The sequence below is a fragment of the Procambarus clarkii genome, chromosome 62, assembly GCF_040958095.1.
Source record: "Procambarus clarkii isolate CNS0578487 chromosome 62, FALCON_Pclarkii_2.0, whole genome shotgun sequence".
NCBI classification, from domain to species: domain Eukaryota; kingdom Metazoa; phylum Arthropoda; class Malacostraca; order Decapoda; family Cambaridae; genus Procambarus; species Procambarus clarkii.
Window position 1 is genome coordinate 31980278 of NC_091211.1, and position 20935 is coordinate 32001212.

The window sequence follows — 20935 nt, forward strand, 5'->3', positions numbered from 1 at the left end:
CCAATTTTCCTTTATTTACAACTTATAATATAACCTCCTTCCATTAAATGGCAGCCGGTCTGGTCGCCACATATATCATTAGACTCCCTGAACCTCAGAGAATCAGTAGGGAGAGCCGATATGACTCTTTAAGCCGGCAAACGAAAGAAATAGGAGAGGGCACCGTAACAGTATCCAGTGTCATACTTTTCCAGTTATTCCCATTGACCTCATTTTGTGTGCTATCACTCCATGGTCACATTTATCGAATACCTTTGCGAAGTCCGTGTACATCACATCTATAATGTTTTTCTTCCAATGCCTCAGTGATTTTGTCGTAGTGGTCAAGTAGCTCTGTATACTGTAGTGTGACTACAAGTACACAGGCAATCTAAGGGAAAACAAGAAGTATATGGCAACCATTGAAAGGTTCAAGTGGCAGCCCAGGGACCGACAGATATAGTGATCCTGTGTTGCCCACTTGACCCAGTGTCTAACTATAGGCAGCCCGTCCTCCAAACAAAGATCCAAAAGTGATTCCATGCACCCGCCAAACCCCCTGTTTATGAATGAAAAGCAGTTTACACACGACTCACAACTGCTGACGTTCGAACATATCCGGAACAAGTGCTTCACTGACGAATTTTGTTCGAATCACAACGCTATAAATGCTTCACCCACGTACTACAAATACAAATAATCGCCAACAGAACCTAAACACCTAACCTATCCTATACCTATATATGCACAATATGCTAATATATTATAATATTAATTTATACTTGCGAAAATTCCCGTTTTGAATGAACAGCATGTTAAAATTTATGAATGCGTCTGTGGGGTTGACCGCTGAATGTAATGGACTTGAGTCGAGGACGGGTTGAACTAGGCACACTAACCAAACGATCTGATTGATTCACGTAGGCATCGCTGAACCTCCTGTTTTATCCATCCTACCCCCTCCCCACCACCAAATTAGTTCCTTCCCCACAACCCTCCAGGGGCCACAGCTGCTAGGTAGGCTCAATGACCAGATGAAGGAGCAGTGGGGGAATATACACATCTCCATGAATGGTGAATCCATATGGGGTGTAATATGCTTGTACAACATCACAACAAACAAGAGAGGGAAGCAGAAACCACCTCCACCTACCCATGTGTAGCACACAAAAACCACCTCCTTACGTATCAATGTACCCTCCACCCTTGACAGTGGGAGGAGGGTACATTATGAGAAAATTCTATAACATGTTGTTGTTGTGCGAAGGATAACCAAGGCGAGAGAATGATTTGAGAGAATGATACCTGACTTTCCTCCTCAGCTCTCTCTTGCCTATTTAATTCCTGTCCCTACCTGTCCTCATCACAATCGACTTGAGAATGGTCCAGGACGGACCGAAACGTCGTCGTCTCTTCAATTTCTAGTGTGTGGTCTGGTCATCATGTTGTTGTTGTTGTTGAGTTAGGGGCGACGACGATCGAGGGATCGGATGCGCCCCGGCGTACCCGTGAAGGGTAAATCGTGAAGCCAGGAAAGGCGAAACGCCAAGCCAAAACGCGAAACGAGTGACGCCAAGCACTAGAAACTAATATGCCACACGGCAAAGAAACGCACAAAGGGAGAGGCGGAAGCACATAATAAAACAGGGCAAACAAACAGCCAGAGGAGCACACAGCATGTCACAGAGCAAATACACAGGAAATCAGAGCATATACTTGCCCGGGAACCTGGCCCGCGGGAACCATACATTGAATGCCTCCCAGAACACCCATTGCAAAGGGTCCCACCCGTCCACCGGGGACGCCATAACATCTGGAACCGGGGCAACAAACACCTGTAAACAGGGGACCCAGATGGTATTACTCATGAGGTGAGAAGTCGCTACTCGCCCCCACAGGAAGGGAACTTGCCCACCATGAAAGTACTCCGGTCCGTCAGACAGCAGTAACTCGGCAATCTCTGACCAGTGACCCAGCAGCATCACAGATGCCAGCAACACGTCCCCCAGGGCCCCAATGCTCATCCGCACCACAGGGGCACCCGTGGCCCCGGGCACACCACCAGACGACAGCACATAATAAAACATATTATGTATTCGATAAAATCAGCATGAAAATGAGCTCTGCTGAAAACATAGAAATTAAGTTGAATTTACATTTTTGTAGAGCCACTAGCACGCATAACGTTTCGGGCAAGTCCTTAAACTAACAGATAATTTTTAGATGATTTAACAGTAAAATTGACAAAAAATGCTTACAGATGCATTGCAAGAAATTTTGACACAAAAGCAGATTAGAATAATACACAATAATAACAATACACAATAATGAAACAAGGATTACTAGGTATATGAGGATAACATTTCAGGGTTATACATTGGTTCAGCAGGGAACCTGGACAGCGCGTATCCTACTGTAACGTCACCACCAGGCCACGCCCAGCACCAGAGTCCACACTATCCCTGGCAGCGGAAGCCACCACCCCCCACTGCGGAGAGTCCCCCGGCGGAGAAAGAACCGAAGGCACGTCCGAGACACAGGCACCAGCACCAGCAGGCACATGGACCTCCGCCACCACGAACTGCGGAGACATCGACGTATCCGTATCCACACTGTCAACACCCGAAGCCCCACAGTCACTGAAGTCACTAACGTCGGCCCAGGCAGAAGACGAACGCCGGGAACGTTTGGTCACAGGCCGGATATTGTCAGAGCCGGTAGCAGACCCAGAAAGACGGGTACCACGAGCTGGATGAACCGACGCCCGACACAGAACAGCAGCAGCCTCTACCACAGGAGGAACTGGGCCACACACAGCAGGAGGCTCCGCAGCCACACCAGCACCCAGCACATCCGGGACCCGAGTCACGGACACAGGGGCAGGCGCAGCATCAGAAGACGAGGGAGAAGACAGCGACGTCACACAGGGAGCTCCAGGAAGGCCCACGAGAGCAGCTGGGACAGCGACAGGATCAGGCAGACCAACCGACGAAACCGCAATACCTGGAGGAGGGTCGGCAACAACCGGAGGAACATCAGGCGTCGCCGGGGGAGCTGCAGCAGCAAACGGGATGCACACCTCCTCATCATCATCACCAGAGACCGCCTCCAGTGGGAGCGGTAGGAAATCCTCTTCTCGGAACAAGTTGACAGGAGCAGCTGGGGCCTCAGAGCACCCGGCAGCCTGATGCCCCAACAGGCCACACCGGAAACAGGTACGAGGCTGCCGGGCATAATACACCCGGACGTAGTATCCCATAAGCCGGACAGAAGAAGGTATATCCAACCGCAGGCGCATCCCCAACGTGTGAATGTTCGTTCGCCTCCCAGCATACCGCCCCGAGGAGAGCATGTTCACCCGCACGCTGACAACAGTACCAAACCCCTCAAAGTAACGCCGGAGGAGGTCATCAGGGAACTCCAGGGGCGCCCCATGGACACTGACATAAGTCAGGGCACCACTGCGGTCCGAAATCGCCACATAGCCGGCATCATCTGGCAACGGCAACGTACGCCCCTCGTACCGACGGAGGAAGTCCCGGTACTCCTCCTCCCTCACGAACTTAATAACAACCCGGTGGGCCGTAACAAGCTCCACACCGTAAATAGCCTCCACCGGGATACGAAGCATGTCACACATCACCATCTCGATGGTCGTATAACCAGCCTTACAAGTGAACTCCAGGCCCACGGAATTCACACGCAGAACAGGAGGAAGATGGCCCCCTATGTCAGAATCGCCATGTCAACACGCAGCCAGGCAGGCAACAAAACTGGTAGGGCAGAGATGCCCACACCACCTGGCGACCAAAACGGCAAACAACCCCAACAGCCACTGAGGATCAGTAAACGTCCTCACTCCACGGCTGCTAGCAGTCCATTCTATAACATTATAACAATATAAACAGGTTGAAAACTTTGTAATAACCTCTTTTTAAACATAAGGGATATACCTGCTAGATGCGGTTCTGGGAGTTCTTCTACTCCCCAAGCCTAGCTTCGAGCCAGGCTTGACTTGTGAGAGCTTGGCTCAACAGGCTGTTGCTTGCAACAGCCTGCAGGCCCACATATCTACAACAGCCCAGTTGCTCTGGCACTTCTTGAAGAAAACTACAGCATCTAGAAACACAGAAATCACAATAGTGTGATATATCAAATGAACAATTCCACAAGGGCTATGATGAGGGTTTGAACCTATGCACGGTATGTTTCCAATTGTTCTGGGATGTTCTGGGAACATTGAATGCATAGGTTCAAACCCTCATCACGGCCTTTGTGGATTTTTCATTTACAGTATCTAGTTTTCTCTTGAAGATGTCCACATTTGTTCCAGCAATATTTCTTATACTCGATGGAAGTATGTTGAAAACAGTGGACCTCTGATGTTTATACAGTGTTCTCTGATTGTGCCTATGGCACCTCTGCTCTTCACTGGTTTTATTCTACATTTTCTTCCATATTGTTCACTCCAGTATGTTGTTATTTTACCGTGTAGATTTGGGACCTGGCCCTCCAGTATTTTCCATGTGAATATTATTTGATATCTCTCTCGTCTCCTTTCTCACGAGTACATTTGGAGAGCTTTGAGATGATCCTAATAATTTAGCTGCTTTAATTAAGCTGTCTATGCAACCCGTTCTCGCACTTTCGTATAGTCAATATTGACATTAAATACGTGTACTGTATATGTGACATACTAATTTATTGTGAATATTTTAGTTTACCTTGAAAAGCTTCATAGAAAACACCGACCTTACCTAACCTTTTTTAGTATGTTAAGATAAGCATCTTATTGCTTCGTAATTACAATTATTACTTAACCTATTACAGGTTTAGGTTAAGTAGTAATTGTAATTACGAAGCAATAAGATGCTTATCTTAACATACTAAGAAGGTTAGGTAAGGTCAGTGTTTTCTATGAAGCTTTTCAAGGTAAACTAAAATATTCACAATAAATTAGTATGTCACATATGCACTTATTTAATAAGTCAATATTGACTAAGAAAGTGTGAGAACGGGTTGGTCTATGTATGCAGTGTATGTTCTCTATATTCCCTCCATTTCAGCAATTTCTCCTGCTCTGAAAGGGAAAGAGAGTATAGAGCGGTACTCAAGACGGGACAGCACAAGTGATTTGAATAGTACAACCATTGTGATGGGATCCCTGGGTATAAAGGTTCTCATAACCCATCCTATCACTTTTTGACTGATGCAATATTTGCTTGGTTATGCTCCCTAAATGTTAGGTCGTCAGACGTCATTATTCCCAAATCATTTACAGGCTGCTTCCTATTATGGGCCATTTGATTCTGTTCTGTACCCTGTATTTTGTTTAAAATCCTCATTTTTACTGTACCCGAGTACTTGGAATTTATCACTGTTAAACGTCATGTTATTTTCTGCTACCCAGTCAAAAACTTTATTAATATCTGCTTGTAGTTTTCAATGTCTTCAGCAGAGGTCATTTTCATGTTGATTTTTGTGTCATCTGCAGAGGATGATACGAAGCTGTGACTTGTATTTTTGTCTATATCTGATATGAGAATAGGAAAAGCAGTGGTTCAAGGACTGTACCTTGAGATACAGAGCTTTTAACTGCACTTGGACTCAATTTTATTTGGTTCATTGTTACTCTGTTCTGTTCGATAGAAAATTGAATATCCACCATTCTACTTTACCTATTATTCCCATTGACCCCATTTTGTGTACTATCACTCCATGGTCAAATTTATGGAATGGCTTTGCGAAGTCCGTATACACTTCTACACGTTTTTCTTCTAATACATCAGTGATGTTGAGAGGTAATGTTAAGTAGCTGTGAGAGGCATTATCTTCCCACTCTAAATCCATGTTGGCCTGGGTTGTAGAGGACACTGGTCTCTGTGAAACTGGTGACTTGACTCCTGATCACTAATACTTTTAGTGGAATGTTAGTGCAACGGTCTATAATTTAGCCAATGCTTTGTGTAGAGGAGCTATGTCTTCCGATTTAAGTGCATCTGGTATCGCCCTGAAGTCCAAGCTCTTCTAGCTGTCCCTCTCATGGTATTCAAAAGGGAACTTACAAACACCTCAAAAGGATACCTGATTAACCTAGATGTAATTCATACGTCGGACAGCAAGTAGCGGCATCTAACAGCCTGGTTGACCAGACCCCAGGAGGCCTGGGCCATGGGGAGATTGATCATTCAAATCACCTCAATGAAAAAAACAAAATAATGGTAAAGCAGACTACTGGCATTTTATACTTTTTCCATTTTTGGTAGCTACCCTCCTGAGGTAATATTTTATTCTAACACAGATGGCAGCATTTAGTGTGTCCAGGTGCCAATTTTTAAAGCAAGAGGTCCTCCCCAAGCATTTACACGCCTTGCAAATATTTTCTATGCAACTTACATTAATTAAATTACTGTATAGCAGAAAATACCTATTTTTAGTGTTTAAAGTAATCACTATAGCAGAAAAATTATAAATTAGACATTCTTATTACAGATACGGCAAAAGAAAAATTACAAGTTCGTATATAATATTTATTAAGCATGCATATATAAATACTCCTTGTACAACCATAGTAGCAGGAAGATTGGCTTAAATAATGGGAAGTGAACATACTATAATACATCGTTTACCAAATCAGAAACAAGGCATACTGGGAAAATACATATGCATTGTAGAAGGAATGGCTGTTAACAAAATGTGTTTTTTCATTTACCATAAAAACATAATGACAAATACAATTACATATATTTATATAATAAAAAAATGGCTGAACTACAGAAATCAAGCTTTTAAAAACTTGTTTGGCTTTAAGCTCATGATAATTTTACAATTTTAAAAGATAAAAAAATTGATTCTTAAACAGTATCATGCATTTTTACATATCCAATCCATTTTATATAACTTGTCAAATTGTCTCCTTTAATATAGATGACAGAAATAAACCAGGTTTATATATATAATATATTGTATAATCTTGCCAATCAATATACTGTATAAACATTAGTATCACATTTCTATGCCATAAAAACAACAAAAATAACAAAGAAGACAATCATAATCCCAAAGACTTTAATCATTAGCATTCGATTTGACGAGACAGACTTGAAATATCTGAGAAGTTCAGAGTGAGCAGCTTCAACATTCAATTCAGCATCTTCTACATTAGCATCAATTCTGCAAAGAATAAAATGCCATGTCAGCAAAATCATAACAGAATATTTAGAATGTTATTCAGAAAATGAATATGAACTGATATAGTCTAAAAAATATTAGGAGAAAAAACAGGTAACTTAAGACCTTTAGGCCAGAGTTTGTTGGGGGAGGAGGAAAATAAAAAAAAAAAAAAAACTTAATATTGGACCTGCCCGAATGAATATATAATTATAACCTATACTGTAGAGACTCGCTTATCTGGAATCCGACCATCCGGAAAACCCTTATACGGCTAAAATCGTGACCGGATAGTTATCTCACTATCCGGCCAAAGTGTCCATGGGAGCTGCACCAGCAGGGGGTTTGGCAGGATAAAAAAATCCGAGCCGGTTAACTTGCTGCCGATGTTACACTATCCAGACAGTCAGCCGGACAAGCGGTGAATTGTCCGAATAAGAAAGCCAGATACCTGGTTGATGGGGTTCTGGGAGTTCTTCTACTCCCCAAGCCCAGCCTGAGGCCAGGCTTGACTTGTGAGAGAGTGGTCCACTAGGCTGTTGCTTGGAGAGGCCCGCAAGCCCACATACCCACCACAGCCCGGTTGGTCCGGCACTCCTTGGAGGAATAAATCTAGTTTCTTCTTGAAGATGTCCACGGTTTTTCCGGCAATATTTCTTATGCTTGCTGGGAGGGTGTTGAACAACCGTGGACCTCGTGATGTTTATACAGTGTTCTCTGATTGTGCCTTTGGCACCTCTGCTCTTCACTGGTTCTATTCTGCATTTTCTTCCATATCGTTCACTCCAGTACATTGTTATTTTACTGTGTAGATTTGGTACTTGGCCCTCCAGTATCTTCCTGGTGTATATTATTTGATATCTCTCTCGTCTTCTTTCTAGCGAGTACATTTGGAGGGCTTTGAGACGATCCCAATAATTTAGGTGCTTTATCATGTGTATGCGTGCCATATATGTTATACGGCCAGGCGGCTGGCCGTACCATATTAATTCCGTACGGCTGTGGCTCGAGGCGCATGGTGGAAGAGGGGGTGGGGTGGGTGGTGTCGGGAGAGAGGGAACCGTTGGGAGGGACCACCTGGGGAATAAGGGAGATGTGGAGGGGCCAATACACTACAGTACAGGAATTAACATTAATTTTAGAACAATTTATCATAGCCAAAAACAAAACAAATACTAGTAATTATGTAATAACAAATATACAAGTCTCTTAAAAACAATTTGCACAGGCTGACATTTCCTTAAAAAATATTATGAGTTTTTTCCTCCTGGCAGCCTACGTAACATGCCTCCCTGCCCCAAGTGGACCTGTCCAGGCCTGGTCAAGCCATGTGCTCCTGTACCTCGTGTTATACCACAGTGCCGCACCATTAGTGAATTTTTTTTTTGTAACTTTTTTATTTTCATAGTAACTTTGAAAATTTTTGGCCAAGACTGTGTCTGGTAGCAGCATCAATCATTCTGGAGGTGTTAAGAGGAAGAAGGTTGTCCTAACAAAGACAAGTTACATGTTATACAACTTTGTGAAGATGGCCGGTCGACTTCAAGTGTTGCCAAGGAATTTAATATAGGCACTAGTACTGTTTTTGATATAAGAAAACAAAAAGAGCAATATCTGAAATACATTTCAACCAGTGAGAGTGAAGGTGCAAACACTAGCAGAGGGTGTGGTAGAAAAACTTTCAAAACTTTGATGCATCTACGGTTGGATGAGGCTGTGTTTAAGTGGTTTGCTCAGCACTGTACAGCTGGCATGACAATTCACAGCCCAGAAATACAAAATGCTGCAAGCAGGTTTGCAGAATGCCTTGTAATAAAGGATTTCCAAGCTAGTGAAGGATGGGTTGCAAGGTTCAAAGGGAGGCACAATATTGTGAAGAGGAAATTTGTCGGTGAAAAATTGAGTGCAGATACAAGGCAGTGTAGAACCATTTGAACATAAATAATTTATATTCTTATCAAATTTATAATGCTGATGAAACTGGGCTGTATTGGTGGAGTTTACCAGAAAAAACTCTAGCTATGAGAAGTGAGGGTTGTGTGCCAGGCCGTAAGGTTAGCAAGGACAGGCTATCGGCCACGATGTGTGCGAATGCCGACGGCACAGACAGAATCACGTGTGCAACTGTTGGCAAATCAAAGAAACCAAGAGCCTTGCAACATTGCATGGACAGACTGCCTGTGAAATATTATAACTCAAAGAATGCATGGTTTACACAGGAGATCTTTCTTTCCTGTTTTCAAGATGAGTTCTGTAGGGAAGTTCGTGACTATCAAGTTAAGAAACTCTAAGTAAGGCCAAGCAAAGTTCGGGCTTTGCTGTTGCTTGATAATGCGCCTGCCCACCCCAGAATTGACATGTTAACCTCACATGATGTCCATAGCTCGGGTCCATACACCCGAGCTATGTCAATAGGCCGTTAGTCAATAGGGCGAAGAGGGAGAACGGCCTTTTGACATAGCTCGGGTGCAGGGGGGAAAGGGGTTGTGTAAAAGCCTGGTTTGTGCCTCGGAGAGGCTACGGGATCCAATAAGTTCAGTAGAACTTCGGTTTCAACCCTTTTAACCCTGTCGTAGCTCAGTCGATTAAGGCAGTGTCTGGGATGCTCACGGACGCAGGTTCGAATCCTCGTCATAGCCCTTGTGGATTTGTTCATAATAATAATAATATAATAATAATACTGTACACTAACACTTTCTGCTGATGAGGACTCCGCCCGGAGTCCTGTTTCGCCTCACCACTTCCGCGAGGTGGACATAAATTTATGTCCTCTTTTAAAATATTTGTATAAAATTCAATTTTAATCCGATTTACTTTGGGTTTGTTTCAAACTGCGCGCCATGAGGCTCACTTTCTCACCACTAGGCTGCATGGTACAATAAGTTCATGAAAGGTGTGGACCACTTCGATCAAATGGTATTACCATTTTACCCGGAAAACTCACAAGTGGACCTAAAAGATAACGTTTTATTTCCTGCAAATGGCTTTGCATAATGCCTTTGTTTTGTACAAATACAACACAACTGATAAAAAAAGCTAACATTGCTACAGTTCCACGAGGTGGCAAATTGGGCCCTATTGTGCTGGGACCCGGAAGATTGGCCTCAAACAGCAACAGTATCTCAACACTTGCGGCACGCTCCAGACATAAATTATGACACAGGTCCTGCCAATGCTGACGCCATGCAAACTCCTGGACCATCTGGTGTGAGGCGGCCCTTGTTCACTTCAACACCTCAAGCTGAAGCAGCAACCGAATCAGAACCCGAGATGTCTGGCACACTGCCATTTGACGAGACGGTTTTGTCAGATGACTCTGACTCAAATGTTGAACCTCCAGCGATTCAGTTGATTCTGAAAATCGCATGAACTACAAACTGAAACGAGTATTTTGATACCAGAATGAACACTATCACATAAACTGCCATAAGTAGACTCGAACCTTCATAGATTTTTTTTTGGGTGTAGCGTGTGTCTGCAGGAGTGTCCCAAACAGGTTGCAGATGGGTGACTTTAGCCGTTTATACTGGTAATGTATTTTGTATTTTGATACCAGAATGAACACTGTATCACATAAACTGCCATAAGTAGACTCGAACCTTCATAGATTTTTTTTTGGGTGTAGCGTGTGTCTGCATGAGTGTCCCAAACGGGTTGCAGGTGGGTGACTTTAGCCGTTTATACTGGTAATGCTTCCCCCATATCATGTATTATATGCATATGTCTGTTTAGGGAATTTTATTCCGATCAATGTACAACCAAAAATAACTGTGTACAACAAGTATAAACTTGACAATCATAACAAAAGTAAAAACATTTCGTGTGTGTTTGACGCTCACTGATATGTTCCAGCGTTGTTTTATATTTGGCGCTATTCTATCTTATGCTTTGTTGATCTTTTTTACCTACGGGCTCATAGAACATTCTATTGCGAACACATTGACACAAAAATGAATGACGTACATAGAATAATAATGTCAGGACAGTGAAATAAGTATAAACTTTCAAAGCGCCGTATCGCACATGTGTCGTCCCGTCACCGATACCGGGTAACAATTTCACCACTTCCCACACTCTTGCGGGTGGGCCGTAATCATTATTCTACGTTTATATTCATATCACCGTGTTGGGAATTTCATTGCGAGTCCATTGATACCAAAATTAACGCTGTAGGACAAGTGTGGAGGTGATAACAATCCCAAGAGTAAAAACATTTTGTTGCTGTTGGGCGCTCACGGCGAGTCATCTTCGTAGTTACTGTAACCCCGCGATTATCTGGGATTCGAACATCCGAAAAACGCCCTTATACGGCCAAAATCGTGAACGGATAAAGTTATCACAATATCCGGCCAAAATAGCCACAGGGACCGGATTAAAGCAGGTTTTCTGCAGAAATTACACTATCCGGTCAGTCCCCTGGATAATCGTGCCATTGTCCGTATATGAAAACATGAGGCGGGCCATACGGTATTAATCCCGTCTGCCCGAGACTCGAGGCGCATGGTGTAGGTGGGGGTGGGGTGGGTGGGTGGTGTTGGGAGGGTGGGATTGGTGCGTCAGGAGGGACTACCTGGGTACAGGAATTACCATTAATTTTAGAACAATTAATCATAGCCAAAAACAAATAAAATAACTACTAGTAATTATGTAATAACAAATAAGTTTCCTAAAAGCATTGTGCACAGGCTGAAGTTTCCTTCAAAAATATTGTGAATTTTTTTCCTCCTGGCGGCCTACGTAACGCTATGGCTGCCCCAAGTGGACCTGTCCAACACTGGTCAACCCATGTGCGTCCGTCCCTCGTGTTATACACAGTGCTGCGCCATTAGTGAAATATTTTTTTAAATAACTTTCTTAATTTTCATAGTAATTTTGAACATTTTTGGCCAAGAATATGTCTGGTAGCAGCATCAATCGTTCTGGAAGTGTTAAGAGGAAGAAGATTGTCCTAGCAATTAAAGACAAGTTACGTGTTGTTCAAACAGTGAGGCGTCACAGGCAGCCAAGCGCCTTCAACAAGTGAGGCGCCACAGGCAAGCCAAGCTCCTTCAACAAGTGAGGCATTATAGGCAAACCAAGCACTTTCAACAAGTGACGCGCCACAGGCAAGCCAAGCGCTTTCAACAAGTGAGGCGCAAGCAAGCGCCTTTAACAAGTGAGGCGTCACAGGCAAGCCAAGCGCCTTCAACAAGTGAGGGCATGCAAGCGCTTCATCAAGTGAGGTGCAAGCAAGCACCTTCAACAAGTGAGGCCTCACAGGTAACCCAAATGCCCTCAACCAGTGAGGCTTCAGCAGCTGGCAGTCAAAACTAACTTAGCTTAATGAACTGTACAGTAATTTTAAGTGTTAATTTTAGTGTTGTGTTAGTATAGGTTACGTAAATTGTTAAGAATTTTTAACTTCAAGATGTGTGGCATCAATCAAGAAGACGAACACCAACAAGGTAAGTTGAGGTTTCTAGTTGAATATTTAATAATTGTATGTGGCAAGGCAATTCAAATTATGTTGTTTGTAGTATAAAAATAGTTGGAAATGGTCACTTTTGGACTCGTAGGTGAAAAAGTACCATTATCCGAAAAATGTGATAATCCGGCTGGGGGTCCTTCCCATATAGTCCGGATGATCGAGTGGAGACAGTATTTATTTGGTGCTGGTATCCCTATACGTTTCGTGACTTTTTTTACACGTTGGTACCAAAATGAAATACGTAGCTCGAGAACTAAGGTCAGGAGAGTAAAAGAGTATACACATTTTTGTTTTTACGCTTACGCGGCAAAAACGCCGCGCGCACATACCGTTTTTTTTTTTTTTTACCATCCCAGGGCGCGCGAAAGTGTTAAAACTTACTCGGAAGGTAACAATTAACCACCGTGCTGCGGCGAGTTTATTGTGAAATTCCCCCTGTGCGCATGAAATAAAGTGATCCCAATTTTTTTTTTTTTTTCGTAAAATGATAAATTCCCTTCCCTGAACATGTCTATGTAAAAATAAATACCAAATTCCACTTACTTTGGCTGTGGGGACATGGACAAGGCGTGCTGTGACGTCATCAGGGCCTGGTCGCCCGTGCAGGAATCGCCCAGACACAGTCACCTGGGCCATTCAATCACCGGGTGTTGCCACAAATATATTTTCAATTATTTGTTCTATGTATTTCCAATGCAGTTTTATTTGTTTTTTATCATATATGATGCATATTTGTGTCCTTTACAATATATATACAGTAGAACGTTCATAATCTTCCATGGTACTATGATACATGTCGGTAATGTGTCCACAATAAATGTTTATTGTCGCAATATTACTTGTTGAAAATTCACTAAAATTACATTATGTACAGTTTCACACACTATTTACATAGTAACACACTGTATTACACACTCAGTACTTCAGAAGTGAGTAATAATCAACGTAGTAGTCCATATTGCACAGCGCGACTTCGCTCTCGTTGCACCAGGTACAGATAAATTTTCGCTTCCTGTTTCTTCATTCTGTGTGCTTGCAAATAACGCACTCACGAACACCCTTTGCTTTATTATTTGTAGGTTGCATGTAGCCAAGCTTGTAAAGCATAAGGTAGTATTGAACAGATTATTGTAAAAGATCAATTTGTAAGGTAGTCTTGAAAAGATCTTTGTATGGTCCCACACAGAAAGAGATTCAGCTAGCCTCAAAGAGTGCCCGTCAATCAGGAAGAAATTCAGGAATTCTTGAAAATATCTATGGGGAAACACCATGGATATTTGGAAGCTGCTAGCACTGTTTATCAATGCTACTTGTATCAGATGCATCATCACTGAACCCAGAAAGCGAATTCATCTATGTATCATCTAAATAAATTGGATATAGCATAGGATTGCAAGGGTGATGCTCAGAGCTACAACTGGATACGCTCACTGTATCGTCCTCATATTTGCTGTATAACTTGCATCTGACCTTTATGTTAGGTCCTTATTGCGCCTAGCTTCACCAATATTATGACCCTTATGATCTTCAAACAATAAGGTTTGAATTTCACCAACAGAGAGTTATCTTTCAACACCGCTTCAGACAGTTGTTTGGGAGCCAGAGGAGCGTGTGCCACCTATGGTTGCTCATTCAGAACTAACCCAGCCACCAGCCCTAGGGCATTCTAGGAATTTTTTCCAAGATGGCTGCCTCTCACTGGAGGTCCTAAGAGTTCATTTCGTACACAACCAACCTCGCACACATCTAGAATGGTAAGGAAAAAATCAAAGAGAGTTTTCTCGGTTGGCGCAGTTTCCCGCCGACCGAGAATACTCTGCAGGCGAAGTTAAGAGTTGTTTGTTTTTAGTAAAGGAACAAAGGTGTTTAGTAAACACTTTAGAGTTTTTGTAAATGACAAGGTTATTGTCATTTACAGTATATGAATGTTATACAAGATTATTCTTTATTGCTTTATCAAAGGGTTATCTAACAGTATTGTAAATATGCTTATTGAAACATGTTGAGCAAAAGATTATGAAATCTAGGCTATTTTTCCTATAGACACGCTCGAAATACTATGGGTATTAGTGGCTTTAGGTATTGTGTGTACTAGCTCTATGAATCCAACATTATGTTTGTAAATCAACTATGTATGTACTTTTCCCGAATAAAAAAATTAATTTTTAATTTAATTTAATTAATTTAATTTATGTTACACTCCCCGACCTTGCCATCGGACCTCAATCATTCATTTATTCCATATACAGGGGTTATCTTGAGATGATTTCGGGGCTTTTTAGTGTCCCCGCGGCCCGTTCCTCGACCACGCCTCCACCCCCAGGAAGCAGCCCGTGACAGCTGACTAACACCCAGGTACCTATTTTACTGTGAAAGAAACTCTGCCCATTGTTTCTCGCCGGCGCCTGGGATCGAACCCAGGACCACAGGATCACAAGTCCAGCGTGCTGTCCTCTCGGCCGACCGGCTCCCTACTCCCTCGGTTTAAGAATTTAATCCGTTCCTGGAGACAGTTCGTAACCCAAAAATTTGTAAACCGAAGCGAATTTCCCCATAAGAAATAATGGGGAATTAATTAATCAATTCCTGATTTACCAAAAACTTCACTTCAAAGTAAATTTTATACCTAATTCACCCAAATCTACACTACAAAAGTATGTTCAACTTTTGCTTGCTGATGACTCCTGTTGGCGTATAGAAGACGGTGAGGAGGGGGGAGGAGGAGAGGTGTTACTGTTTGGAAGGGGAGTTCCCTTCCATTATAACATCAGGCAGTGAAGATTTCTCTGGAGTGCGCACTCTGGCACGTTTTGCCTACATACCACTAGGTCCTGGTTGTGGCTCACTGCTCGATTTTCTTACTTTTCTCATAAGGAAACATTCCAATGAAGATTGTTTTTCTTTCTTTGCAACACTTGTCTGTACAGTAGTGAGGCATCACATTGTCCTTAAAAAGATCAATGCAACAGCCTGCTAAAGCTTTATCTGGGTAATTCTTTCAGCAAAACTTTGCAGTCCTTCCCGTACTGCACACATTTTCTTAATTAATGAGGAAGGGACATTCTCTACTGCCTCCTCTTCCTCCCCCTGAAGATTTGTTGTACTGCCTAGCTAGTTCAACAACACGAGTACCATTTTCATGCTTACAAATGATTTCTTGTTTTTCCTCTATTGTCATTCTCACATGTGATTTCTTGCCTTGAATCTTACCACTGGCTTTCTTGGGACCCATGGCGAGATATACAACTTTTATGCTCAAATGGCCCAAAATCCGACAAAAAACTGTAAATTCTTGTGAAGAATTCAAGCGGGATAGTCACTGGGCGCGAGGCAGTGGTAAACTAAGGTGCGATCGCCATGCCACCATGCTCTAGGTCAGCCGTACGCATATCAACAAACTCGTATCCCGATGCAAAGTTCGTATTCTGATTCAAATTTTCCGAACAAATCAGGCTTGTAACTCAAAAAGTTTGTAAACAGGGAGGTACCACTGTATTCTTTTGTGATCCAGCCTCTGGCGACACCTCCACTCACGAGAGGCCTATATAGTTTTGCAGACAGCCACCGAAGTGGCCATAGAAGTAGCTCGCAAAAGTGACATACTGTCCTGTTTTCTGTTTTGGCTCCTCTGGTAGGTTAGGAGAGGACACTTTAAATTGACCGTTTTCTTGACATTGGGAAACCTTAGGACGACGGGCTGAATACACAGTTCTGGTGTATATTTACCTAACCAAACCAAACCCAACTAAACCTAATCAAACCTAACATAACCAAAGCTAACCTAACCAAACCAAAGTTAACCTAACTAAACCAAAGATGTGAGCCCCATGTACCTGTAAGAGAGTTTTGAATCATTCCCTATACCTAAAAGAGTTTTCTTGGTGCATGCACCACCCGTCAACCAAGATATTTCAGTATCCTTATTAGTTTTTGAGGTTTTTATCTCATACCTCACGTCATAACATCGTTCAGTAGAATGACTGTGCCAATATTGGTGTTTAACTCCTGAGAAGGGGCCGTAACTACACGTGTGCCAGTACGGGTAGAGTAAAAAGTAACGTAAGCATCTACAGAGTCAATTAGGTACTTATGGATGTGAAAATCAAGGTGTGCATGTTCATCACAATAAAGATCAATATATTTTAGCCAAACAGCAGAGGCAAAACAAATCTTGGAAAGAAGCCATGTTCAAAGGAATCATGTGTGTTCACAAGTGTGGTGATGACTGTGTGTTCTCCATTAAGGATTCCGGAAGGGGGGGGGGGGGGTAAAGGTGCAGTTGTCACAATGAAAGACTCCTGGTGATGAGGTAGACATCACTGCAAAATTCAACAAAAATGAGATATTCTCTAATGAGGCTATGGCAGGATGTGCTGACAGGTGGGCTGAGGCACACAGACCTAGACTGGGAGATTCATCAGAGAACTGATGTTTTACCAAGCCTCAGGGAGCGGGGCTAGGTCTAAGGAGAATAAGTCTAGAGGAAGCCATAAGCCACCCAAGGGTTGTGAACCCCTCTGTTATACTTGCAACCTGCCAGGTCACAAGGCAGCTCAGTGTAAGAAGGGCAAGCGTGCAGGAAATGGGGGTAACACAAGCACAGATTGCTGGTGTGTGTGCCCACGAGAGAGGTGATCCTCTGGAGCACACCCTGGAGACAGCAAGAGGTTTAGTTAATGGTAAATGAACCAAGGTCTTTCGAGACAGAGGAGCTACCACTCATATGGTCCGAGAGAGCCTAGTCAAGCCTGGGAACGAGACAGGCAGGACCATTTGTGTAAGATACCCCTGACGGTACCCAGAGAGACATGATCGAGGTATCCTTGATTGTTGACACACCCTATGTAAAAGGTAAAATATGAGCGGTGCAATGCAAATACGCAGTATACGGGTTGCTGTTGGGAAACGCCCCTGGAGTGTCATATAGTAAGAGTTGGTCCTGTGGAAGTGACTCAGAGAAAATGGGACCCACTCCAGCTGGAGGTGACATCACGCGCCAGCCAGCTGATAGCCAAGTCATGGCCGCCTCCAAGGCTAAGGAACAGAGGCAGAAGGCATAAGGAAAACAGAGGAAGCCTGCTCCTTTCCGCCAACAGAAAACAGGAAGAGACCCAAGGAGGTGGGTGTGGGCTCAATCAGCTGATCCAGCCAGGTCCCGCCAACCCCTGGGGTGGGAAAGGGTCACCGCCACCCAAGAAGATAAGAGGAGAGGGGGAAGACCCCTGGTGACTGTAGGTGTCACTGCTGCTTCAAGGGAAAACAAGGCTTTAATAGCCATGGTGACCACATGCGCAATGAGTGCGCAACCCACCAAAGTGGTCAAGCTGCTGATACTACATTCTTTGAAAGGAGTAAGCGCTAAAGAGTTCCAGGAAGCCCAAAGGAAAGACCCCACACTCAAAGATGAGAGAGCATGCCACAGAGGGCAAGGTCTTCACCTTGAAAGAGCACAAGTATAAGTAGTTGGAAGTTAAGGGTAAGCTAGTGCGCAGGGTGGAAACACCCCAGGACACTTGGGAACAATTACTTGTCCCCAAAGAGCACCGCCTAGCTGTATTTACTCTCAGTCATGAGGGAGCAACGGGGGTCACATGGGATATGCTAAGACCAGTGAACGAATTCAGTCCTCGTTCCATTGGCCAGGGATGACTGGGGACATACAGTGGTATACTTGGTCGTGCGACTCCTGTCAATGCACCGCTGACAGAGGCAAGGTGCAGCCAGGGAAGCTGCAGCCTTTCCCCATCATCGAACAACCATTCAAGATGGTCAGTGTAGATATAATTGGGGCGATTGAGCTGAGGGCATCAAGACGGCAGCAGATATATCCTGACCATGGTAGATCATGCTACTCGGTATCCAGAGGCGGCACCTTTGAAGAACATCGAGACCGTCACAGTGGCGGAAGCATTGGGTGAGGTTGACGTGTGTGTGTGTGTGTGTGTGTGTATATGGCGGGCCCGCAAGATTGATGTAAGTACACGGTTTCAGTTTTTGGGTAATTAAACTCTGAAGCTGGTTTCATACCCAGTGTTCCGTCTGTCCTCTGTCCCTGTCGACCACCTGGTGAGGTGAAAGGGAATTGGAGACGTGTGAGTTACCTCTGTTTGACATCATCAGTTGAGGTGTGAGCCAACTGAGGTTGACGTGTGTGAGGACACATAAGACACACATTCAGTGGTGGAGTAAAGTGATCTTTAAATTGATTCCATTTCTCTAAATGTGCCGTGTATGTAATTCTACTGTAATTCATTCGCTTTCCAGCAGTGAAAGTGGTAACAGGGAGGTTTCCCTTGGTTATTAATAATAATTTAATTATATTGGCCAGCACTTACTGTTGTGTTGTGGTAAAGTTGTGAAGGATGATAATTTACTGGGAAGTCATTTACAAGTTTTGCCGTGAGTGGCAAGGATGTACTGTGATGTACCGTGTAGTACCGTGTTGTACTGTAGAAACCGTGTACTGTAGTACCGTGTAAACTGTAGAAAAGTTGTGTCCTTGGTGGAATGCGTTGTGTACTGTGAAAGATTCCATGAGAATTGAAGTCATTTAACATCACCGGGGGATCACGATTAGATGAGAGATTTTTTTTCTTTGACAATTATCAAAAGAATTAATTCCTATTGATGTTACGTTAATCGTAACTACCTCGCAAGAGAGGCAGACCTTAAACAGCAAGAACTGCCAGTGGCAGATATTTATTCTTAAAGCCTAAGATCACAGGACAGCGGGAGCAAACCGCCAGGCGAAACCACACGGATGTCACCTGTCACTTAGGTCGCTGGCTCCTCCTAGCAGAGCTAATAAAGGGTAGCCGACAAATTCTCACTTCATTATTTATAGAAGTGTGGTGCTGTGCAATGGACTCGAGCTTTAGATACAGACTTGATATGAACATAAGCAGGCAAAGCATTGCAGAACATGAAATGTGGGGCAGTAATACTGGAAGGTTTGACGTAAACGACCGTTTTCTAAAATATAACAATATTCACAAAAATTAGAACTACAGTTCTACAACAAAGAGTTTACGTTACTTTACTGTCACTCCAATGGCGCATTAAAGAACAGCTAATCAACAGCCTGATGGATCCACGGTATCCTTATCTCGTCGTCACTGACTGACTAATGACACTAACTGAACAAAGTGGTGCCCACTGGTGACGCAAGCTTGCAATCAATATTGTCAAGGCTTCACGGTGAACAAATACTATACTGTCTCCACTCGATCATCCGGACTATATGGGAAGGACCCCCAGCCGGATTATCACATTTTTCGGATAATGGTACTTTTTCACCTACGAGTCCAAAAGTGACCATTTCCAACTATTTTTATACTACAAACAACATAATTTGAATTGCCTTGCCACATACAATTATTAAATATTCAACTAGAAACCTCAACTTACCTTGTTGGTGTTCGTCTTCTTGATTGATGCCACACATCTTGAAGTTAAAAATTCTTAACAATTTACGTAACCTATACTAACACAACACTAAAATTAACACTTAAAATTACTGTACAGTTCATTAAGCTAAGTTAGTTTTGACTCCCAGCTGCTGAAGCCTCACTGGTTGAGGGCATTTGGGTTGCCTGTGAGGCCTCACTTGTTGAAGGTGCTTGCTTGCACCTCACTTGTTGAAGCGCTTGCATGCCCTCACTTGTTGATGGTGCTTGGCTTGCCTGTGACGCCTCACTTGTTAAAGGCGGTTGCTTGCGCCTCACTTGTTGAAAGCGCTTGGTTTGCCTATAATGCCTCACTTGTTGAAGGAGCTTGGCTTGCCTGTGGCGCCTCACTTGTTGAAGGCGCTTGGCTGCCTGTGACGCCTCACTGTTTGAACAACACGTAACTTGTCTTTAATTGCTAGGACAATCTTCTTCCTCTTAACACTTCCAGAACGATTGATGCTGCAACCAGACATATTCTTGGCCAAAAATGTTCAAAATTACTATGAAAATTAAGAAAGTTATTTAAAAAAATATTTCACTAATGGCGCAGCACTGTGTATAACACGAGGGACGGACGCACATGGGTTGACCAGTGTTGGACAGGTCCACTTGGGGCAGCCATAGCGTTACGTAGGCCGCCAGGAGGAAAAAAATTCACAATATTTTTGAAGGAAACTTCAGCCTGTGCACAATGCTTTTAGGAAACTTATTTATTTGTTATTACATAATTACTAGTAGTTATTTTATTTGTTTTTGGCTATGATTAATTGTTCTAAAATTAATGGTAATTCCTGTACCCAGGTAGTCCCTCCTGACGCACCCCTCCCACCCTCCCAACACCACCCACCCACCCCACCCCCACCTACACCAT

The 20935-nt window shown here is 43.4% G+C and overlaps 1 protein-coding gene across 2 annotated transcripts in view; it reads right to left on the reverse strand.

Moving 5' to 3' along the window:
- Positions 1-6495: 6495 nt before the first annotated feature.
- Syx5 (syntaxin 5) overlaps positions 6496-20935 on the reverse strand; it is a 104434-nt gene continuing 89994 nt past the window's right edge. For both annotated transcript variants that reach the window (XM_069308441.1, XM_069308442.1), the window contains exon 7: positions 6496-7152. In XM_069308441.1, coding sequence (XP_069164542.1) covers positions 6993-7152 — 160 coding nt within the window. In that variant the 3' untranslated portion in view covers positions 6496-6992. The remainder of the gene's footprint in view (positions 7153-20935) is intronic.